The sequence below is a fragment of the Trichoplusia ni genome, chromosome 8 (genome assembly GCF_003590095.1).
Source record: "Trichoplusia ni isolate ovarian cell line Hi5 chromosome 8, tn1, whole genome shotgun sequence".
Taxonomy (NCBI): domain Eukaryota; kingdom Metazoa; phylum Arthropoda; class Insecta; order Lepidoptera; family Noctuidae; genus Trichoplusia; species Trichoplusia ni.
In genome coordinates this window covers 3,844,303-3,870,413 of record NC_039485.1, presented here as the reverse complement: position 1 = coordinate 3,870,413, position 26,111 = coordinate 3,844,303, and the positions used below count along the sequence as shown (strand labels likewise).

Sequence of the window (26,111 nt, the reverse complement as noted above, 5' to 3'; positions counted from 1 at the left end):
AATCTCACATAGACAATACAGAGTGCTTAGTATAAGGTTTCTTCGGATTAAAGACGACAATATATGTAGTTGTATACACTTAATAGAAAACAATTTAGATTAAATCCAACTAATTCCTGAAATAGGATAAATTATGTTTGGTTCAGGAAATATCCTAATTTAAAAAAAAAGTTTTTAGAAAAACAAGTCCATTTGGCATATAAGGCAGTCAGTCCATTTAAGAAACATGTAAAATAATATATTATTACTTTAACCATGAAGTAGTCTTCCATTACAGGGCTGAGACCACTTTAAAAAACGAAAATCTAAACATTGCCAATATGTGACGCAATTAAATCCTTTACCAAATAGTTATTTATTTAAATGCTAAATGATTCTTCCATTTTCATTTATTTCATGTTTCAGTACTTAGACATTGATGACAATATAGGTCAGCTATCGTTTCCGCCACTTCAATTATTGATAAACCTTATTTCGTCGACCACCGATACTGAAATGCCAATCATATTAGTGGAACAGCCCCTAGAGGATTCAGTTCCATACAATCCATTTCTGTTCTCTGAACTATGCCATATGGGTAACCTTAAGTATTAAAAGCAATACTTTATTAACATTTAAGAATACTTATAGGTATAATTTAATTGCGTGGTGACCTATGCTCGAATCTTCCCTATGTGGGAGTAGTCTTGTGACAAATAGTGGGACATCTTTAGGCTGATATTATTACATTCAGGAACTTAATCCTTGAAACAATAAAAATAAGTCAAATATTATATTTAAGATCATACATAAATTAAAATGAAGTCGACTCTGATATACTGAGTTCAATGATTGCATAGAGTTGTTGCATTGAGTCATAACACCATATATTATCGATACAAGCATTAAGTCAAATCGTTTAGATTAGAATCCAAAGCATGAAACCCACAATGCTCAGTCACTATACGCTGTGTTAACCTTTGGCCTGCACTGGGTCAGTAACAAGCCGGTGTCTACACAAATCGCATTCCAAATAACATAATTTCTTATTAAGGTTTAGGGTTACCATTAAACGTAAAATAAATTACAATAATATACGGGTCTGAACACACGTACTGCAAATAATGTAACCGGTGTACGTCATAATTACGAGGCCGACGGAGGTTTTCTAATGTAAATATCGAATTACACAGATTTTCGCTTATACCAAGGCAGTGTTAAGCCCCAGAATATTTTACTCGATTCAACGCATTTTCCTCTAAATAAGATGTATTTTACATTTCTTATCAAATATTTATTACGTGCAAATCTTTTTACGCAAGTGTTTTATCATACCATTATTATGCGAGCAAAAAGGTGGAACACCCCTGCTTTTTCGCATTTATCTCTTGTGTAATGTAGATCTTTTTCGCATTTGTATTCAGACAATAACAATTTATAACACGAAAATGTCAGGCGGAGAATGAAGTAATATGACGTGACATGCCTAGTTAACCCTAGGTCTGGAACGCGAACTTACAAATCTATTCAGCCTTACGCTAATGTTAAACGTCAATCTATTTAAATAACACTTCAGAAGAAAGAGAACAATGAACCTCTTTACGATTATATCTGTCACAGCGGAATGACGAACTTGAGGTTTAAAAACGACTTATAAAAGACTTGACCAGTCCTTAATGACACAAAAGATACGAGACTGTCCAGTTTTATTTTAGAAATAACTAAATAGTTTTTAAACACGAATGTGTAGGACACACTTCTGCGTTTTCACTGTAAAGGGAATTCTCAAATCCGGGATTTCTCAAAAGTATCGTTCCGATGCAGATGGAGGCTAGCGATGGTGGCGATAAGCGATGAAATGAAGTCTTTCGTATTCCGTCGGATGCGTTCGGATACAGGTCGAAAAGTACGCAGAAATGCGAAATACGGAACGGCAAGGATTACAGAGCGATACGGAATGTATTCCGCTTGCGATTTCAAATGTTCCTTTTGTTTTGAAGTACCCTTGGACGCTTCGGTGCGTTGTCAACTTGTTTAGAAGGATTTTCTCGTTCGTGTCTCAATTCGATTATGTTGTGACAGATTTACTGATGTGTGTAAATGTAACGATAGGGTGCTGGGAAGGTATTTTGTAGATAGCGTTTAAGACTTTCGTTTTTTTGACCAACTGGAATATATTAAATAAATAAAAATTCTCTACTTGCTTATGTTGAAAAAGCTATTGAATACCTATAATTCAACCATCGAATAAGTTTTCCCTTGATTTTCTTTAAATTAGGAAAATGAAACAGAAAAATTGAAATTTAAAGACAAAATTAAAAAGAAATTATATTAGAATCCAAAACTACCCATCCAGAGCTCCAAATTCTAGACAAAGACATTAGAACTTCCACTCTTCAAAACTCCACTCTACTACACCAGAACAAGCCTCTATTAACCCTATTATTATTTTTCAGACATCGACGGCACTCATTCTCCTCTTCCACTTATCTCTTCACACAGTCGACGAAGGGCTCGCCATAAATCCAAGTAAGTATAAAAGTACTCTTATTTTGTTGGCTTATTATCATTTTGTTTACTGCGACCGTAATTTGTTACTTTTGTGGCATAATAAAGGGGATTTTCGCGACTCTGAATGTTTTGCCGTGATTTTTTGATGTAGCCTGTCGATATTTTGTTAAGGTTTTTTGTTTTACCTTATTTTGATGTATTTTAGAAGATTAATAAAAAAAAAGTGAAACATTCAGCTTCCTGTATCTCTTCTTGACCTAAGCCCAAGCTGTGTTGGTTCGTTTTACAAGATTCAGATAAACCTCGTATTTTTTTTGGAAGTGACTGCAAGTGACTCAAAAAAACGTAGGCAACGGGAGAAGAAGAAACAACATGTGAAAAATTTACTGACTATCTTTCCTGCAGGTTTTTCAAAAAGATGATAAAAAATAGATTTTTATCTCTGAATATATTACAGATGCCTTAAAACTTTAATAATTTAGCGATAAAACCTCAATTACTGCTGTCCCAGTTAAAATCTGACTTTGAACTAAAAGACATTACTTCATTACTTCGGCAAACAAGCAACTGCCGATCTCTTTGAATAGTATATATTTAGAAGTCCACCGCTGGGACCGGTGGACCGAAAGCGTTAACGAACCGGATTTACAGTTATCGATTCTCTATTGAACTAGCTTACTTCGAACTTTTCCCTAGATATTTTAGGCAAAAGTAAATGAAAAGTATTTTGCCCAAAAATTAAAAACAAATAAAGATTTAGACTTTTCCCTGGGTATCTTAGGTAGAATTAAATAAAAAGTATTCTGGGCATAATTAAAAGCAAATAAAGATTTAGTATCTCTTAAAAAAAAATTGGAAATTTCATATAATTTTTATAGACATACAAAATTATAGGGAGCAACTAAAAGAGCACTAAAATCATAATTATTGTCCTGTCTTCGGAATACCTTCTAGATTGAACAGTTCACTAACCAGTTTATGGTAAATGCTTTGGCTGAATCTGATAAGACAGTAAAAATAATTCATCATAGACAGATTTATAATTATTTTATTTAATATCGGTACAGTCCTTAATCAAGAGTGTTTCAAGATGTTCTAATAAATATAATATAATTTCAATGGCCATACTATCATGACACAACATAAAACATTCATTATTTCTAAAACCACTTCTTCCATAAATTTTGTGATGTCAAACAAAATTTTACGATCCAATTTTGTCTGGATTATATTCTCGTCAATGTGAACTCTTTTATTGCTAGCATTAAAGTCACTATGAAATCTTTCAATATGATATATGGCAAATATTATGACTTTTATTTGATTTGAAATTACTTCTTTCATTGTGGAACGACATAAGAGCATGCTTGGTAAAGAACTTTTAATATCACTTCGTAATGTAAAATTATAAAGACCCCAATATCCAAATTAGGAGCTTTTCAATTCAGGGTGAATGTAAATGGAAAAAAATACACACTTACATATATTATCTAAGTATGATTTTTTTGTAAAATGTATTAAATAAATCAAACCAAGCCAAACTTCTGCTACAGAAATGCAATCCCATTAAAATGTAAATCAAATGCATCCTGAAATCAAATACACGTGGCTGTAACGACGTACATTGCGAGATTTAATGGCAATTACCAAAATTATATACATACATTTGAAGCAATGGGTTATAATTTGTGATTCAATAATTTCGGTTGAATATTAACATTCAATATCGTTATTGTAATATGATTATAAAATATGAGCACATATGAAAGTATGGAAGATAAAACATTTTATCATAATAAATACTTCTTTATTTAAGAGTTCACTTTGGGCTCTAAAATTATTTCTACCTCAATGTCAATATTCTCGTCTTATTTTGTCCATAAAAACATCACAAAAAAAACTGTCCATGATATACAAATACGATTCTTCTGAGACTGTGTTTGAAAGTTCATAAGTCTGTTTGTCTCTTAATTTTTACAGTGACAGTATCAGCATAAGACCAAGAGTGACATTTAATTGATTAGCTTTTGGGCATAGACATGATATACAATGATATATGACTTCTCTTACGAAATACTATCTACCTAGTTATAAGTCGAACTTAAATATTTATTCTATAACCTTAAATTTTAAATTCACGGCAAGATTTGCTTAGTAGCCGCGTGACTAGAATTTACCGATGAGTGCTCTGAGGAACATATGTTTGGACAAATAGAAAATAGTAGTTTTAAAACAAAGTTGCAAGTTGAAAAGCAATTTCTTTGATATATATTACAGAGCCCAGTGGGAGTACAGATATTTAGAAAAATCCGTTATTTTAAATTGTATAAATTTTCAACACTTTTAGCTCTTGTCCTAGAGACAAAGGCTGAAATAAGAAATGAGAGGTTATCTAAAACAAAACAGTTTTGTAAAATTTTTGCTAATGGGGTGAGGTGTATATAGGAATACAAGGCATCCATTTCAAAACTCCTTCCATTTAGAGACGATTTCTTTATTGCTGAACATCATAGGCAATCATTGTCATAGTTTGTTTTAACATATTGATACTGTTATAGCCTAAACGTGGAGGACTGTGCAAAAGGCAAGAAGTAAATTATAAGTACCCTCATAATCAGCTAACAACCACTAATATTCTAAATCTATCTATATGTATTTATATCTATATATCTATATTCTATATCGTCTATATATATAAAAATGAAATGCTGTTCGTTAGTCTCACTAAAACTCGAAAACGGCTGAATCGATTTGGCTTTTTTTAGTCTTGAAGTATTCGTAGAAGTCCAGGGAAGGTTTAAACGGTGAGAAAATTTGAAAAAAATGCGGAAAAGGCGAAAAACTAACAAATTTAATTTACGGTAAATTAATATATAAATTAAGGTAAAGGCACCATATTTCGATATTGTAAAAAAAACGGTCTTAACAAAGCAAGGTCTTATTTAATTAATAATTTAGCTGCTTTTTTAATAATTTATGTACACACACAAATAGGCTTACAATTAATGATGGCTTTAGTATGTGTAGGTTTTCTAATAATCGCTCAGTTTAAGGCTAGCAGCTACTTGAATGCATGTTTCATACTAAATTTGCTAAATAGTGTTTAAGATGATAGTTTTATATTGTGTGAGTTTTTGTTTAGTTCAAAATATTATGAGGTTTATATTTTTTATACAAAACACTTAACTCTCGAATATTTCTTCAAGAATTGAGGAGAAAATTAAGTTTTTAAATACCGAGCCTTTTTAAATACTAAGATTGATTTAAAATCCAAAGACAATAAAGAGATTTGCCTTTCTCCTTTACTAAATATTTTTTACACTCAGAATTAGGAACAAAATGCATTGGAATTCTTTACATTTTACACTATTTAACATTTTTTATCTTTTATACAGTCAATCTGTGAGTATATTTCAAAATTAAGATAAATAACACTTCTAATAAAAAATACCAATTCTACAGAAAGGTATATTAAATACTCAATTTATGTTCTTTTAAGTTATAATGAAAACACCGCGGAATTAGGTGCCTTTACCTTACTTTCATGTCAAACATTTGACATATTTTGATGCCTGTCATAGCTTGAAAAGTAAATTAAAAGAAGTCTTTATTGTTTTATATATTGTCATAAAACCTACGTAGTAACCAGTCACTTACATTTTACTTGATCAGGTAACTTTGCAATAAAACTATAACCATGACTAAAAAAAGGTAAATCTTTCCTAACGTTTCAAAGGAGCTAAAATATGCAGGATCGTAAGGTCCCAAGAATCTATCGAAGAGCGTCAGGAGAGAGTTGATGCTGTTCGGGAACATCAGGCTGCAACTCGCTCCGTAGCGTTAATTGCGTTTGATATCTCAGCGTATCTACGCATCTGCTTCTAGATCTCTAGAGGCAAGTGCAGAACATGATGCGCGACAGTCCGCTGATCGTGAACGTCACGCATTGTATGGCGAGTCAGACGTTAATTTACTGATGCTTGAGTTCTCATCGAATTTGCATATCTACTAATAAGTCTTTTGAAACAAGTGATGAACGTGATGGTCAACAGTTTGACCGAGATCAACATAAATTGTACCGAACACTCACACAACAAAATATTCATAATCAATTAGAAAGTCGAAGAAACAGAAAAAGAGCGCAACGAACATTTGAATTCTGATCGCCTTCGACATTCTTTGAACAATGTCGAAATCATCTGACATAACGTATCGGATGTGTCTCAAAATGTTGCCGCAAGTCATGGCGGCCTTTCTTAGGTTGATAAGGAACGGAGTGCATTTTCCTATACTCCTATGATTGACTGCGCTACAGATTCCGCCATCAGATATGGTTCGGTATATATTATGAAGGTGTTTAATGGCAAAAAGAAACAAACGGTATGTTCTTCTCAGTTGGAAAAGTACGTATTGAAATATTAAAAAATCCTTCATAAATATTAAGACTGCTAAGCGGTGACCATTCACATTCCATCTTTTGGTGCAACAGATTTAAGAAGGCCGATTTATGCTAACATTGAATGTGCAAGCCTTAGTTTACCACCTTATTGGTCATTATTGCCTAAAAATTAACCACAGTTTTTACAAATGTATTTCGTATCGAATTATCATGACTAGAAACAACACGAGAAAATGACCCACCGGCTCATATTTCTGACCGGCAGAAGCACGCGATCGGTGTGCAAAGGATTGAAACACTCTACCATCATCTTGAGGACTTGCTGCCATGTACCCACGCTATTAGACGACTTTGTTTGGGTATATATGGGTATATACGTGGGTGTGTATGAAAAACCCTGTCCAATCTTTGAACGACAAGTGACTTGCCAGGCGTGCAGAAAAGTAACATGGCTTTCTTTTTAGTAAAAGAATTTCCAAAATCGGTACAGCATATTATGTTGAGATTACCCCCCACAATGTCACAGACCCACAAATTTTACCTCTTTATGATATTATTAAAAAGATATACCTTTAGTTTAACTTTTCCTATATGCACATAACCTACACATACCTACATGTATTATAAAGCTGAAGAGTTTGTCACGCTTGAACGCCCTAATCTCAGAAACTACTGAGCGGTATGAAAAAATATTTCGGTGTTAGACCATTAACTCAGGAAGGCAATAGGATATATGTATATCTACTATCAATCTATGATTAATAGGAGCAGATCAGTAATGAAATATGTTACAACTAAGGGCAGAAACGCAAAAAAACTAATCCGATTAAAAAAAAATCCAAGTTATATATTCTAACCACGCGGACGAAGTCGCGGGTAACAGCTAGTATACTATAATTATAACTATGTAATATACCAAGCATAAGAACTATAATAGACTGTCAAGGTGGTTAAAATACTTATGGTATGAAATTGGATTGCCTCTGTATTCAGGTCAAGAGAATGCCAGTATAAAGTAGGGTATTACTTGCATGGCTGCATATCAAGTAAGCAACAAGTTGTTTAAGCTATGCCGAATAACGTTCTCTCCGTTGAAAATTGAGTTTTGAAGTCTATATGAAAATAAGTTTAGTCGTGGCCAAAACAACGTCAGCAAGTCAACATTGTTCGCCAGATTTTCATGACCCCTTGAAACAGCTCCTTCAATTTCATTATTCTAAAACAGAGTAGAACTAATACAGTCTTCGGAGCTGAAGAATCCCCTGTGGAGTGAAACTTGTGCTGCATTGCGCTACAGCTTATGCTATGGTGCTAGATATTATGTACTAATCTCTACACTTTCTTGAAGTTTTAGAGCTACGGCGAACATTATGACTGGTGTCCTTATTTAGAGAATCAGAACCGAACAGATATATTTAAAAGTATATATTTCATATGGAAACCAAATGAAGGTTTTACTGTAACGTCTTCTTTGGAGACAGTACTGCAAATTACCCAAGGAAAACATGTGGAAACCAAATTTTATACGATTGTTTGGAATCGCCAAATCAGCACTAACCATAATTCTCGAGTAAAGAATTCCTCTGGTATAAATCCGCTATTATTACGTATTTTCATGTATAAAACAAATATTTGTACGACAGATAGACTTGATGGTAGACAAGACTGTGTAACCTGTCCCATAATTAGACATGAACGATTAAACAAAAGAACATCTGATCGTAGTACAACCGTAACAAACGCCAAAGGTGTAACACTGATGGGATTTCGCTCAATTTGCCGCGGGTTACGAGCTTTTCCAAGGAGACAATTTAGGCTGGCTTTCGAGTGATATAGCTGTATTTATGTATGTTACGTGTTGTTAAAACACTCGTAAAAGTTTTATGTTAATAGCGGCTTTCCGGAGCATCGTATGTAAGGGCAACGTGCTTCTAAGTAAAGGGTTGTTCTTGTACAAATTAATTTGGTAGGTTTAAGATGAATGAACATAATGCTATGCGATCTTGTATCTTGTTTTTGATGTCAAGTTTGTTATTTTCTGTGATACAAGTCAAGAAATACAAGGTATTCTATCAAAAGATACCAAATTAAATTCGTCCAAAAACCAAAAATCAATAAACGTCTAAAATATAACCAACTACAATATGTCAAGTTTCAAAAAACACTTACAATTATATTCATGGTCTATAGTTTGGAGAGACGTTTACGTTTTGAATTTTCTGTAGTAAAGTTTCCCGTAGTGCCGCTGTTTGCATATCGCTTGTATGTAAAGGAAAACACTCGTAAAAGCTTTATGTTAATAGCTTTCGCTCGCAACAATGTGTCAACGTGTTGAAAACACGCACTGTCAAACTCCAGTCTAGTTTCCATTAAAACTATTGTGTGCTTCCCATTGATCTTTTTGTTAATCATTCTTCTATTTCCTTAAAGATCATAAAATATGTCGTTAGATATCTATATAAATTAAATATTTATAGTATTTGTACAGTATATATCCCAGTCAGAAATTTCGAGAAAAACCTGATGACATTATTCCCTGAGTATTATTTTTCAGCGAAAGTATCAAAAATAAAATACAATTTCAAAAAGCTTACCAAGAGAAAAGTGTAAAAATCCCCTCAAGCACCGGATCATTGTAATAAAATATCCAAAAATATCATGTTTTCTGACGATTATACCTACTGTTGGCAACACCAGAGGGACGTTTTCCTCAAAAATTATACCGCAAATAAGATTTTGTGTAACGGAAGTTTATCTTCAATTGTGTTTTAAAAAACGTCTTGAACATCTCATTTTGACCATAAAAGATTATGTTTGAACAATTCAGCAAGTCAGATTCTGAGAATAGGGTATTTATTGCCCTTTGCCTAACCTTTGCAGGTATCCGTATACCTGCAAAGGTTTCGAAACGTCGGGAACTAAAATCTAAAATTAAACCTTCATTTCAATTCAATGTCATTTCAATGTCTAAAATTCGCATACCTAAGAAACCACTATATAGGGTATTTAAACAAACATAAATTTTTTGATCTGCCTGATTCCAAAAATATAGCCATTTTTTTATCTCGTAAATAAAAATTGTAAAATTACACCTCGTGTGACGTCACTTACTAGTATGTTTTGGAAAGTGATGTTACTGGCCCCCACGTGTTCAAAGTTTTTGGGACACCTACCTAACGGACTACTTAGATATATTTTTAGTCGCCTATTCTCAAATAAAATATGAATAGGTACCCAGCTCAAGCCTCAAATCGCGTGCTATGTGAGTCACCTCTTTTCGTCGGTTTATTTTTTTCCTCTGTTTCATTAAGCATTGTCGTTACAGCTTTTATTATATCGTCGAAAGGTAATTACGTTGTACAATGAGGGCTTTTGTACTTTTTGTTATTTTATTTCGAGGTGGCGAATGTCACATGTTTGGGACAATAGATTTATATTTTTGGTTATGTGCTCTCCTTGGAGTTTTATTTGCTTTGGAGGCCATTGTATGAGGGTTTATGTCCCAGCAGGACCAACAAGCCGCGCCTGGGTAAATGTTATTGTCAAGATATGATGCTATTCATTTAACAAATATGAAATGACGCATTTTAATGGATTCTAAAAATATCCTTATCGTCTTTTGTTTTTGCAATCACATTTGCATTAACCTTCAGATTTTTAGTCTTGTCTATTAAGCGTTTATATGTTTATTTGACTGTTCATAAACTACATTCGTAAAGTCAAAATATAATTACGAAGATCGATCATCTGCGCGGGCGTCTGCGCCTTATTCCTACCGCGATTAATGAGCAATTGGTTTCACCTATCTGACTTGCACTAGACCGGTATATTTCATTGTGTCTGCATAATTATGTTCCCAACTTGTCTACATTTACCTACCTTTTCCCAGGTTGTACCTGCATCCGCTTCACCTCGTCTTACGGCAAGGAGCGGGGTACCTTCAGCAGCCCTGACTACCCTCGACCCTACCCAGCGCGCATCGACTGTCTACTCTACACCTTCGTCGCTGCCCCTCATGAAATCGTCGAGCTGGTGTTCACTGATTTTGACATCTATAAAGGACATCTTGAGTGAGTATTGACACTTAGAGTAATAAGAAAGCTGAAGTCATGAAAAATGTGATAGAATTGTATGAATAGTAATGATAATGAAAAGTATTTAAGTATAATAGTGGAAAAAAATACAGCTTAGTTCATGGAAAGTAACCCGAGCCTGGTAAGAACTAACAGCTGAATGCAATTTGCGGAAAATTACGCTAGTTACAGTGTAGTTTGAAGTTCTGACCATGATTATTTTCGTAATACTCAAATAACAAGAAATAGGTCAATGTAAATTGGATAATAGGTGACTTCAATACACTGCACTTGAATTATTGCTCACATATATGATAAGATATTTTATAAACGTTTCAATAACGACCAAATAGCTAGCATAATTATATACTTATATACTTAGAGTAAAAAGAAAAAGAACAACACAAAAGCACAGAAGAAAAAAAAGCAATTACTCAGGTAGGTGGATCAAAGATGTTGAGATTTAATACACTCTGCTAAACAGTCAATGTCTAGAACTGATACATGACGTACTATGAAAAGACGAACGTCAAAATGACAACCCTTTTCATTAAGCAAATGAAAGGGGAAGCGAGCATAGAATATTACTGGCCTTTAACTTTAACTCGACAATAACCAGCTTGAGAGTCCTAAGAAATGAATGTAAAGGCGCATTTACATTTTCGTCACATTTGTAGCAATAAAGTTGCCGATGTAAACGTTTGAAGACAGCAGTTTGGGAGCGCAATAATGCTCATTTAAGTGTAAGGAATCCCTGAATATGCGACTTTTAAATTATACGACCGAGTTTATTATTATTCGTGTTTTACGAAGGTCTATACGGCGATCTTAACAAAAGATAGGATTCGAAAGTTAGGTGTTGAATATCGAATTACTATAGGTAAAGGCTTAAAGGGTCGGTAGTAAAATTTGCACATTAGCATAATGCTCTCCTTAAATTACTTCGTTGATGTTCAGGTTAAAAACTACTTTTTGTTTCATTGGTGTACTACAATTGTAATAAATACCTTAAAAACGTTTTTCTCAAAGTTAAAAATCTTCCTTAATCTATAAATAATGGGATTTCAAGTTAAATCAACCCGCAAAATTTGTAAGCACGTCACAATCCAAGAGAATGTTACTCTTAAGTAATTATATAGAGTACCTAGGACTGCATGAAATGCCTACAAATCTCACATTAATAAACGATTAGGTAATCTCTTAACCTACAAGATACGGTTAATAAAACAGCTAACAAATTTCCATCAAGGGAAACGAATTCAGTTCCCAAGCCTAATTTAGATAATGAACCAAAACCTAGAAGCAAGCCAATCGATGTGATTGCAATTCGGTAAATGAAAAACGAAAAAAATGCTGACTCAAATACTGTAGGTGGCGTTATTTTAATCTCACCTCACAATAGATACATTGAGAGCAAAAAAATCTCATCTCGAAATTGCTCTATTCACTTCGTATCCTGAACCAATTACGATAAAATTAATGTTCCCTACACTTTCAGTGTTGGATGAGTTTTAACTACAGATTCTCGCCATTTACTCGTAGGAACATTCTCGGCGTTTTATTTATGTTTGCACTTAATTTTTATTATACCTACGTAAAATTTGTCTTTAGCCTGGATATTAAGCCATTAATATTTTTCATTGCAGCGGTTCGCTGGGATTCAATATTTTCATGTAAATTAATGTAGCCTTTTATCTTAAACCTATCAGACACGTTCTCGATGTTATCGTTCCACTTCATCTGGGTCTGATTTAAATTTATAAGCGTAATTTTAATCTAAAATTAATTGGAATGTTTTAGTCATTTTACACTGATCCTGTCAAAGCCTTGATCCTCTTCAACGATTTCCAACTATTCAATAAAACTGAGAGACACTGGTACTTACAAACTATCTTTTGTTTGTCCGTCATTTGTCTCTGTCCGTGTACCACTATTGTTGGCCATAAATATTACGGTCTCACCTGAAAGTAAGTGGAAATTGTTCAATGTGTTGCGACACGAAGATATTTTTCGGCTAAAATAACGTATTTCAACGGATTCCGTATTTATTGTAACAAGGTAATATTTTGTGTTAAATTAAAAGAGGAAAATATGAGAAAATATATTTATACGAAATTTTATTGTTTCTGAACGAAGGTAATATCTTTACGGAAAACAATTTTTGATACGCTGTTGTTTTCATTATTTAAGTACAATCCTATTTTTAGTAGAAAATTAGTATAGGTTTTTTATAAGGTCACAGGTGGTATGAATACTTTTATAAGGTTACCACAATATCGTAGGAGTCAAGATTAAGTAATAATCCGAAATGAGATATAAAACAACTTGTCCAAGCATTAAGTTATCTACCAAATAGCTTACATAAAAAAAAAGGTTATTCATGTGTTTATATTATGAAGTTTTTTCTATCAAAGTAATCAATAATTTTGTAGAACTTGCACACTTTGCTAAATCAAATTGTTTCCTTATCGGATTTCACTACAACAAACGAGCAGCGTCCATGAATCTTCAAAACTATATACAAAAGTAAAAAGAAACAATTGTCGGAAGTAGCAAAATTATTCCGCGTTGTAGCGAAGTGTTGTTCCTTGCAAAAAAAACTTTTTACTTTAATAAACTATCGGTGCTTCTGTACCACGTAGTTTTTTTTACCAAAAAAAAGATTTTCACAACTTTGTCTGTCATCAGTAAAAAGATTTACTGTTCTTTTGTTTTATTCGCTTGCGATAAAATATGGGAAGATGAATTGTGAGCAAACAATTCCTTCTTGTAATTTGTTTCTGTATTGATCTACTTCGTCGCGATGGTTGCTGTCAATAGACATATGAATATACTTATTGTTTTCATTTAAACTTCCTGTTTCATTATTATGGATTCGTCCGTTTTCCTTAAATACTTTGTTTGCCAGATTTATGATATAAGTAAGTACGATACATATACGTTAGAAAGTTACATAAAGAAGTCGAAGTTTAACTAATATAACATGATAATTGTTAATAGTAGGTCACATATTCAGTTTTGTTCGCAACTATCAAACTATGAGGAACAGGAATAGGGTAGCAAAGTGTCAATACTTATGCGATTTTACGATATATACCTCAAAGCGGCAGCTTTTAAAGCTTCACACCTCGCGAGGAATATAATATACGGGCTATACATTCATACATATTTCTAAAAAGATGGATTTACGATGAGATCGTTGCCATTTTAGCCCTGCTTAAGCGAATAATACAGGGATTCCCAAATCCAACCCTCTTTCTTTTTGAATAATTTTGACGAATTCGCTTAGAACCGTGCCATTAGGGATTTAAATTGCTTTTATCCTTAGTTTTATCATTTGGTACATTGTTTCTGACGAAATTTTCTCTTAAGCACTTCATTATGGAGAAAGGTTGGTCGTAGTTCGAATAATTTGTGCGAAATGTCCTCGTGTCAGAATTATGAAGATGTCTTGTATTCTTTGATATGAGACTTGTATTAGTGATATATTCTTAACTAGTGTTGGCAAGTTTAAGTATATTTGAACGACACCCGAAGGAGCCGGCTGCTCGTAATCAGTAATTGAATTACTGTGAAAGTACGTGGCTTCCCATCTTGTAATGCTGTATTGCATTATTATATAAGCAAACTGGTGTCTCATTCGAAGGTATTTCCGTCTCATGTTATTGTTTACTATTATACTGGGTACAAAGTAACTTATTTTAGATACGATAACATTGGCTCAAGAGTTATTTCTAGAAAAATATTTTATAACAGCATTTTCCTCAATAACAATTTTCGTCAATTTGTTGACATATATGCGGTAACTTTACATTAGAATATGCTATGCTAAGTGATGCTCACATAGTTTCTAGGTTAAAACAAGGTGACCTACTTACTATCTATAAGTTCACGTCAATGGCTGACCTAAGGCTGGCTTGACCCATTCGTTTTCCACGAAAGTAATTTAAAAGCCAGTAAGCCGAAACAGTTTCTTAGGTATAATTTCCAAAAAGGTTTAATTAACCAGCTGTCACTATGGAGAAACAAACGTGACAAAGATGTATTATCTACTTGTAAATGTCATTAATAAGAGGGATTTCAATTACAACTGATTTTGGGAGACCTCAAGGGACTATGGAGTCAATTTTTTTTTCTCAGTTATTATTTGTCGTTAGACACAAGCGTCAAATTGCTTGTTCAAATATCAGAGGATTTCTGTGAATAATTTATTTTGAATTCCTGAATATTTACACATCTTTAAGTCATAATTCCCGTCAACCGATACTATTTTGACAAATGGGATTGCTAGGTTTTTCTAGACTTAGCAATAATAAAAGCTTTTTAAAATCTAATTTCTGTACCTCAGAGCGTTTGTTTGTTTCATTTGTCCCCTTTTATCCAAATATTCATTTTCAGGGCGAACTTCCTCATTTTTTTTCACATTAATATTTACATAAACTTGTTTACGAATCACTGCTAGTCAAATGATAACCACTATTTAATTTGTATTTGTCTTCATAATTGTCTTTTGAATATCAACAATTTTCACAAAAGAATTGTCGCGGAAATTCAGTATTCATTTTCGTGTGCGTCTAATATGTAAATTCGTTTACCGCCTTAGATTATTCTATGAATAGTTCTCGTAAACACATTAATACGTCTTTAAGTGATAGGTAACGTCGTAGATTATCACATCAAAGCGTGCGTTCATACATCACGTGACGCGTTGCGGCGACGCGACTGTCGTTGCGTCGTAGCGACTAATCGCGCGGAACTAACAAACGACGCTGTACAGAATAGGTACGTTTGACGCTTTTGTACGCTCGCTTTTGCGTTACTGTTTGATATATTAGCGTGTACGTAAATTATTTCGAGTGAATTTATTGGGTGGAGCAATTTCATCGGGTAATAAACATAGTTGGGTGATTAATATTAGAATTACGTTACAGATGATGGAGTAACGTTTATTGGAATCGATAGTTCATCTTACAATTACGCTACGTTTCACTTGAGTTAATGTTTTATTAAATACGTTTATTTTATGAAAATTCGTGAGTACAATGGAATAACAATCTAGCTTACAAAATAGAAACAAAGTATATTTTAAGTACTTATACATTATTTCAATTGTTGCTACGTCTAACCAAACCCAATACTAGCCCATAACAAACACCACCGTCTTGTAAAACAACAACTCCTTTATTAAAATCTCAAACAATTCTCGCACTACGTACACGCACAGTTGAACTCTACATGAAAACACCTAACCATAGGCTAGTAAAACAAAGGGCTCGTATGAAAAAAGGCCGACCACGAACAAGCGCTGTCAAAAGCTCGTTTCATCATATAAACCGAAAGTGCAAACCTATTCTGCTGTCAGTCGGGAGTCCAGTTTTACGCCACACGTACGCCGTTTTTATTCTTTTTGCAAATGCATTGTTCGGCATTCACAGAACATTCGCAGTATGGGTAAGACTGAAAGATTGATCGGTGATTGGGTGTACTGTAGGGGAATGTGTTACGAAGTGACAATGGTGAAGAACTTTTTTGGAAATATGCTTTCGGTTATTGTTGAATAAGAATAGGTAATTGAAATTTTAATTCCACAACGAGAGGTGGAGACTCCACCGGAGAGTCAAATCATCGAATACTAAAACTTCATTTAACCTTTACACGTTCTTAAATGTATATGCATATCTACTTTTCACTTAAATAATATGACAAATACTGCATGAGGCTAATTAAAACTTGTAAAGATTGAAGAGATTGTCATTTCAGATTTGAGAAACCACTGTATATTTTATTTTTCATGTTTGTACTGGCCTAAAACTATACAAGATCCTTTATTAAATGGAATTCTCAAATTGCTGCTTCAAATAGAAGTCACTTTAGATTAACTTTATTTTCAAGTAATCCATATAAATTTAGTTCATGAACTGTAAAGAACAGTCTTTATCCAATGTTACTCTTAGTTAACCAACTCATTCTACTAATTGAAAGGACGGCACACAGTATTTAACACATAATTTCGACATTACGTGTGCAGTTACTTCGCTTTTACTCGAAATGAACTCTCATTATAGAAACACAAGCCAACCCAATGAGAAAGAACCATTAAAAGAAATTGTAAGACAAAAAAACAAAAAAGCAACGATAGTAGAGGAAGCTATTGACATACATTTTAATGTTAAAGGAGTTAAAGTCCAAAACTAATTACAATAACTGAACTATAAGAATAGGGACTGTAAAGAAAAAAAATGTGAGGAAACCTGGATCTGAAATAAAGGAATCTGTAAACGCCAACCAGCTGTGAACAAGTGTGGTGGTTAATTCTCAAACCTTCGCTTTAAGGGAATTAAGCCTCTCATTGCCTAGCATTAAGACATGTTTGGCCTGGTATTATAAAATTCAATCGAATATAAAAGACATGTAGCCTGCACACGTGTGTAAATATACCCCCATCAAGTAAATTTTGCAAAAATATGTCTCTCCAAAAAAAAACTTCAAAAGTATTTTGGGAAACATTAATTATAAGATTTGGCTTATATTAATACTTAAACTAATTTCGTTCCACCAGCAAACCTAGCACGAGTTATAAGATTCGTTATAGGTACCAAAAAGTTTGGGAACATTATTTTTGGAGCAAACAATAAAGCTTCCAAAGTTTTGACCTTACTACTGATGTCCTTGAAGAAGGTCACTTGGGAAAAGTCGAAGTAATAAAGTTTTCCAATTATGTAAAACATTTAGAAGAGCTTACCGACTAGTCGAGACTTTATTATTAATCTCGATCTAAGAAAAAGTGCAGAAAAGAGAAAAGGGTAATTTCAGACGTAAAATGCTAAGGCATCACGAAAAACGAATTGATGTAAATTTGACTGACTTCAATTTTGTGCAGGCATTTCTAATTTACGTGCAAATTACATCTCATTATATAGATTTCAATATAAAATAAACACAAATGTAGATCTGGCTGCAGAAAATTGTTTTCTTTTATCAATTGAAGAAAATATGACCACGTTTTTTTTTAATCAGCTGTCTATCTTTGAAGAGCAAAGGTCCATTAACACAATTATTGTTAGAATTAACATCGGATTAAATTGCTCAAGCCCGGAAACTAGGGGTTAGTTTATTCTCCCACATAAATCCAACTTGACCATTAAGCTTCCATTATCAGCAAAATACGGAATCCCTACATTTTCCGGTTTCAAACACACCTATATACCATTCAGTCCAACAACAAGCTGCAAACGCCCGCTTCCGATGCACAGTATTTTCTTTCCGAAGTAAATCCAAATTGTTTCCTCTAAAAGTTCGAGCCAAAAAGTTATCACTAACACCCACACAAGCAAGCCAATTCCGTGCATTATACAAATTCGAAACTTCACGCGAACACATTTCAGTGCCAATTTGGATTTTAAAAGAAGCTTTACCTAATGCTATAACATCGGGAAACGGCTTTTATCTAGTCGAAAAGGAAAATAAAAGACAACGTTACGGGCTAGGGGAGCCGGCAGAAACGTGGTCAGAGTCCGTATTCCGAACATTAATTTCGTAGTTTTAAAACGATATACGAAGCGTAAACACGTTTTGTTTTTCATGCCCTTGTATTGCGCGTTTCGCTGAATAATAAATGAATAATTAACGAGTGAATGGAATAAGTTTTTGTGGTTTTAACGTCCTTTGATATGAGTAGTTACAAAGCGCAGTTCATCGAGGTGTAAAGTTTTACTAAAGTGCGAATGTGATTTGTTTATTTTAAATTAACATTTGAGGTGTTTTTTCATTATTTATCATCACGGTTGTTCTAGTTTTATGTGAAATTCGGAATGTAAATTTATTTTTATTTCTAATATATTATCCACTGGACATAGGTCTTCCAAGTTCCTTATCCAGTTCGAGCCAGCAGGAGAGGACGAATTTATTCCGACACGTAGAGAATTCATTCAAATAGTCCCATATGTACATAAATCTATTGCAACTTGACCGCAAAAATGTAATCCATATACGTTTAGCAGATTTTTTTAAATACATACATACTTTTGATCACACAATACCGACGTTACTTCCAACCTAAATACTCCGTACGACAACAGACACGCCATATAGTGTACGTGAATAATTTGTAAGCGATACGCGTCATTTGCCATGCATACGTCATCAATCATCGTCAGTAACAGAATACACCTGCGGCCGTAATTTGACTAACATACCGTCATATTTCAACGCATAATTGTGTTGGGATGAATGAAAGTTGTGATACTAATGTTCGAAGTAAGTTTGTTTGTTGAATTCAGAGGAATCGTAATGGCTTCGCAAATTGTAAGGTATTAAACGTGACAATGGATTTGATTACGTCGTTTTGCTTGGAGTTTCATAATTTATTTTCTAGCCCTAATAGTTTTTTAGAGATTTAGATTTATTTTGTCTGTTTTTAGGCTATGATCATTTTGTTTGTAAGTTTTTGACAAAAAAAAAATTGTGTTAACATATTTGTAGCAATTATAGTATTGGGTAAATAAGTAAGTAAGCTTTTCTAGTTTCTTAGTTTTTTTTTTGCACATGCAATGTAAATCCTATTGGAATCGCTCTTTTTTAATTTGTTTCTGAGTTTTTTTTTGTGGACGAATTAAAATTGTCTTATGCAATGTAGCCAACAGAGAGCGGTTAGGTCTTAGTTAAATTGTTGCGGATGTTTTTTCTAGTGTGAAAATAACGAAGGTCTGTTTCCTGTGGGGTTTTCGTAGATAAAACACAAACACATGAATAAAAAATACCGGTTACGTTCGAGTTGGTCTCGCGGCACAGAGGATTACATAAAAATAGGAGAAAGGAATTCAAATTGTACTTACACACATTGGTCAACTATCAAATTTGTCTGAAAATTGGTCTAGCTATCCCAGCTCAGAACATGCAGCCTGGTAACAGACGCAGACACAGGCAGCTTAGTAATCATTCCTTTTTACTCTTTTATTTATCAAGACGTTAATAAATTTTCGAGCTCAAAATACCAACATTATTTCTATTAAGTTTTTCCAAGACTTACATTTGAATATCAACACAACGTAATATAGTTTTCCAAGTTGAAATGTTCGTTGAAACACCTAAAATAATAATGAATACAGAAGGTCCGGAATGTGCTTAACTGAAAACCTTTCCTTTTATTACATTTAACGACTACCCACCTGCTATTTGGATCCTATGGAAATATATTCAGTGATGTAATTTAGGAAGAATTGTATTATTGTCTCCACGACTGTTAGTTTAAAGAAATTGTGGATGTTTCAGAAACAGTATTTCAGTTTGATAATACAACCATGATTCACAAGGTTTTTTATAATGTACGATATAAAGAGTTGTTTAATAAAACAATGCTATAGTAATTAATTGACCAGCCAGCCATAAAAACCAGCCTTTTTAACTGTCACTCCATTGAAATTTTATATAAATCAGTCCGGCCTTTTTTATAGTTGTAAATTGCATGGTAATTGGGCTTGAAGCTACCCTGAAATTTTCATTCTGCTAGCTTATCGGGAAGCGCCTCAAAATTGAGTGGCGAAAATCCAACTGGAACGACAAACAAACAAACAAAAATTCCAATTTTACTAATATTTTAAGTCAATCTAACGAACTGTGTACTTTCGCTATCGTACATCGCGATCGGAAGCTATGTGTCTTCAGATTATGATCTGCGTATCACATTGCCGACATACACACCCAGTAAATATTCCGTTAAGAATCTAGAAATGGAATATCTTCATAACATTGATGTCTATCTAGCATCTAGTGATTCTGTGTAGGTTTATCTGAGGTGTGTGTTGTACTTATACAAGGTATATCATATAATTTAATTTGCATATTTAAAAATAATAGATAGCATTCAATTTCTTATAATTTTTTTGGATTATTTATTTAATTTTCAATTACAATACTTCAATCAGTTTAGAGCGGGAAATAGCTCATTAAAGCGACTTTGACATGTGGATTTTAAAAATTAAAAAGCAATGAAGATTGAGAATAATTTGGCAACGCACACTCCCTAGTCCAGCTTTATTCTAAAACCATTTCTTAGCTACTATCTTAAGACCACATGTATGAGGTAATCGAAAACCACAAATCCGCCTAAAAATCCTAGTCAATAAAAATAGCAAGCTTAAAATCGAAAAAGTATAAAACACCAAATATTGTTAGTGTAAACAAAAGTGTTCACAAATAGTCCCCGGAAAACTTTCCTATTATTAGATTCCTAGAGTACTCTTATGTAACAGACTTGACAATGGCCGCGCGATCTGATAATTGCCTTGGTACACAACGAGCAGTCTTTTATTTTTCTCTCAAAACTCTTTTAGAATTGCGTCGGAATAAAGGAAAGTATATTAATAATGCCAGCTTATAAGTACTGAGATACAGAAGAGAAATTGCTGGTGGAATCGTGCTGGTTTTTGTTTACAGCCTTTTTTAGGTGTATCATCATAGGGCAGCTGTACAAATATAATTATTTCATTCATTTTTTTGTGCTGGGATGGGGAATGAGCTATTTTGAGGCTTAAAGTCTAATGCATTTACATGTATGGAGATAGGTTTGTTATAAAACACAAACACATATGCCATGGTGCGATTTATTTTACAATGTATTGTAAGATTGTTTAAGTTATTTTTCTTAGAAATAAATTTTATTATATTTTATTGAATTCAGCTAATTTACTGGGTAGCAGCATATTCGATTTGAAAATATAATCTAGTTATAATATCCAAATCGTCATGACTCAAAAACTGTCAAAGATCTTTAAAGTGGGGACGTTAGGCACGAAGTTCTATTAAACATTTTATTTTCAGCACATTTTTAATGTAAAGAAATTTCAATATTTTTAACCACGATAAGGACTCTTTCTTTTGGAATTTTAACCACGCACCTAGTGAGTCGAGTGTGATATTCTTTTGTATCACACGATACTTTTCAGAAACCCGTGTCTATTTTGGAGCATCTATTGAAGGACAAGACTCGGTCAAATATCAAAGCACAGACTAACATTTGGGTCGGCAATCGATCTTGTCCAGATGGCGTTTCTGTGTCAAAATGAGCCCAAGTGTTGATTTGATACTCATTTCTAAATAAACAATTGAAAAGCTAATATATCTATATTATGAATTGGATGAACATTTTTTTTTTCTTTGTGCTTAAGCGGTGATTAATTGTTGGCCTCTAGACATGTTTAATATTTAATATTTGAGCACAATAAATAAAATGAACTAAACGATTTATGCGTGGTTAAGAGAGGAGAATTTTAAATTAACATTACCTGATAATACGTTTAATTTTTTGTATTTTTTCAGCATATTTTCAATGCAAATGAACGTTTTTGAAATATGTTATTGATTTTATCCTTAATCAGCGTTCACAATTGTAAGTAGGCAATACAAGCCAGTAGGTATACAAAGAGAACGACTCACTTAGCGCACATCTAACTCATAATTCTAGATTTTATTAACACCTTAAGATAAAGCCTAGCTCCTGATAAAAGTAATGTGATATCCTCTTAGTCTGCGTTGTCTGCTATTGTATTAGCAGTAAGTCTGTTAATTGCGTGGGAGTATACTACATAATGTATTTTCATTTTAGACCGAAGTACTGACACCTTCTCATATAGTTTTGCGTGAAAGAAATCGATACGCAACATGATAAAGAAACTTTCATAATTGTGATTTATAGACACAACTTAGGTATTCAATTTTTGTTTTATGATAGTAAATTTATATTTATAATTAAAGTGAATATTAAGGTCAATTATTGAATATTGGGTTAATAAAATACATGGTGCTAATCTCAAATTATTGGAGCAGGACAGAGTAACCAAGAAACTTAGATTGGCTTAAAGAACATACTGTTTTGCTGTCTTTTCAAAGACTGCCTCAGTTTAACGTCATAATTAACGATAATGTTTAATGTTTTTTTCGAGTATTATAGATTCTAGATTTGAGTTTTTTTTCTGTCACACAAACATATGATACATTTGAATGGATGTCATGAACTATTTTAAGTCTCCTTAGTTTTATAATGATAGCATCCTATATCTGAACTAATTAAAAGAATATCTGTATTTTATACATCAACGCTCTTCGTCTACTGCTTAAAAAGGAAAAAAAATTATATCTCACATCTTAGGTTATTTATTTTTAATATTGTTTTGTTTTCATGGCACATACATTTACTACAGTAAACTGTAAGGTCAAAATATCCCAATCATTAATCATTGCTATTACTATTAATTTATTTCCGTGCTTTACGGGTTTAATGTCACAAAACCTTCCATAATCTTAATCAATGGGAAATAAAATACAGACAGGGCTCTTTATATACGCCCCAATCAGTACAGATACAATAATTAGCGCATAAAGCTAAGGAGTATTTCAACCCTTAGGGTTCAGTTTATATCTAGCGGAAAGTCAAACGTCAAACGATACTGCGGTCAGTCCGTCTAGTTGTCTTTCTTTAGTAGTTTTTGGTTGTTTGGTCGCTTGTTTTTCAGCAATACCGTGCTTCTGATGCAGTCCATTAAAACTAGCCTGTATGGATATCATCGTCGAGGTTGTCATCGGAGAAGGTTCTGTAATAATTTTGCCAGATACGGAATGCACTTTTTTAGAAATTGCAAAAGATAAAGAAGTTTGGAAGAAAAACCGGAAGGCCTTTGGCCAGCATTGTGATATTAAATAGACTAATTTAAAATAATAAGTTAATCCAGATTGGTTAAGCTAAATCGGTCCAGCCGTTTAAAAGTGGAGACGAGACAAACATAGACACGCGCAAACGCTCAAAAACTTTCGTCCCTAAATATTAGTGAAATTTGTTAGTTACGCAACCGACAATGCGGAACCCTGTTAGATTCAGATGTGGACCGACCCCTAATTACTCATACATATTGTCTCGGACCCAAAGCAATAAATACACGGCTTTGGAACACTTCTAACCGTGCTTCTATCGATATGATATACGGTCTCGTAAATTTGCAATACACTGCATCGAACAAGACGGGCCCGGTACGGGTGTTGTTTGCCTTCATAAAACCCGATATCTAGGTTTATTGTAACGTTCTACACATATTATATGTGGATACATTCAACAGGAAAGTGAAAGGAAGTGGTAGTATGATTTTGGGCGCGTGTCCTCATTTTGAGTAGAAGATCAACCTAATAGCATGTATTTGAGAGAAGTTCCTCAGTTTTAGTAAGTATTTGTTGTTACTATTATTCGGTATCCTTATTTTGTTGTGCTCAACACTGTTTAAAATTCTTTCCTATTTCTTTTTTTACTTTTAGTGACATACTGATTTTCTAGATTTGAATATGGTTAGAAATTGTTTCCCATTTCATTTTCCTTAATTATCTAAAGTGACGTAAAAACAGACTATTGAATCTATAATTGAAGATATTTTATATCTTACCAAAATTACATTTCCTCGGCCATCGGTTTTGAATCCCAACACTATTTTTTCAGAAATGAACTTTTTTTCATAGAACTTAAAGAGTGATAACAAGAAGACAGCGTTTATATGAGTGTAACTACACTGGTTTTAGTATCATGGCAGTGTTTAGGCACTTCCTTTCACTCGTCTGTTCCATGTGTATGTGTACAGGAAAGCGATAAACATTTGATATTGCAGTCACATACTCGGATTTCCTGGATTGTAGGTGCTACAAATGTGAAATATATGTACAAACTTTTGGAATACGGTAAAAAATTTAGGATTTGTGTAGGTTGGATTTAGGTTATCGTATTTTAAGCAGCTCTCAATTTAAAGTTGCCATATTCCTCCCTTTATTTATTCCTGCTACAATATTAATATCAACTGTCCATTTTATTTCAAGCCTACTGCAATTTGGTTTTCCAGGTCTCTATTCTAGTATCTACGTATAACTATGCTCCATCTTACGTCATTTCATCTGGGTCAGCGTCTTGCGCAGATCTAAACCTAAACCTTCCAAACTAGAACTAAACTAATTGATTGACCAGAAAAGTATTAGTTTCAAAAAACAAATACCAACTTGTAACTGTTTAAACAAGATATAAAATTATTTGAATCTCCAGTCATAATTAAACCGGCACTAGCTTATCCCAGCTAGAATATTCACAACATAAATCATCAAAAGGGAACGCAAACAATAAGCATTGTATCTTACATTGTGCTATGACACAAAATAATGGGAATACTGCATAACGTTGTGAATAGAATACATGCTTGTGCGTAAACATACAATGCTTGTGCGGCCCACCGAATGCCAGGAAATTGCCATTTTAAACGCCGAACACTGTTCGCTCTTGGCAGTGTAATGTGAGGGACAGCAGAAATAAAATTGAATTACACTTTTTGCTATAGACTGCCTAAAGATGTATGTAGTGTCAACCGGGATTCGTAAATCAACTTCATCAATTTTAGGTACAGGCCATAAATACTAACTAGCTGTTTATTATGAGTACCTTTGATAAAAATACGCAAGAAATTGTCAACTATAACCTTCTTTTGTTTAAACAATGTTTATTTCTTTTCTTCACCCAAAAAATAAAAATTTAGACTGTTAGGTGTATCTTGATTTCGTCGCGAGGCTGTATTTCATGAATCATTTTAAAACGGTTTTAATTTTCACACATGACGTATGTCTGTTCGTGACACGTTTGTGTCCGTTCGCGACGTGTTCGTTGTTGTAGCGGCAATCCGCTACAACAACGAACACTAAAATAAATATCTCGGCTAAACTATGGTGTTTACAGTCATAAATAATGTTAGGTGACGAATAAATTTGTGATTATCCTCAAATCTTTTTGTCACCTAACAGATTCACGAGTCACAAGTCCAACTATCACTTTACCGGTTTTATTTCATAAAGGTACGAGTACATGTATGTGTAAATAGATAACAGACATCTACATACATTACTGTTATTAACATTACATAAATATTGCATGTATTTATTCCGGCCCCAATCGAATAAATTATTAACAATGAAAATAATCACATTGTGATATTTGTTCTATAGGTATGATTGTATTAAGAGAATAAATGAGTACTAAGTTATGTAAATATGCATGTTTTATATGAACAGTATTGTTAATTAAAAAGTGTTTATCTTACTCACTTCTTTTTGATTGTATGCAACAGTTTTAGAAGGAT

The 26,111-nt window shown here is 33.4% G+C and overlaps 1 protein-coding gene across 1 annotated transcript in view; it reads left to right on the top strand.

Annotated features, from left to right (window-relative positions):
* Positions 1 to 1,816: 1,816 nt before the first annotated feature.
* Positions 1,817 to 26,111, top strand: part of LOC113496743 (suppressor of lurcher protein 1-like) — a 31,075-nt gene continuing 6,780 nt past the window's right edge. The window contains exons 1-3 of the mRNA XM_026876064.1: positions 1,817 to 1,885; positions 2,436 to 2,508; positions 10,779 to 10,959. Coding sequence (XP_026731865.1) covers positions 1,817 to 1,885; positions 2,436 to 2,508; positions 10,779 to 10,959 — 323 coding nt within the window. The remainder of the gene's footprint in view (positions 1,886 to 2,435; positions 2,509 to 10,778; positions 10,960 to 26,111) is intronic.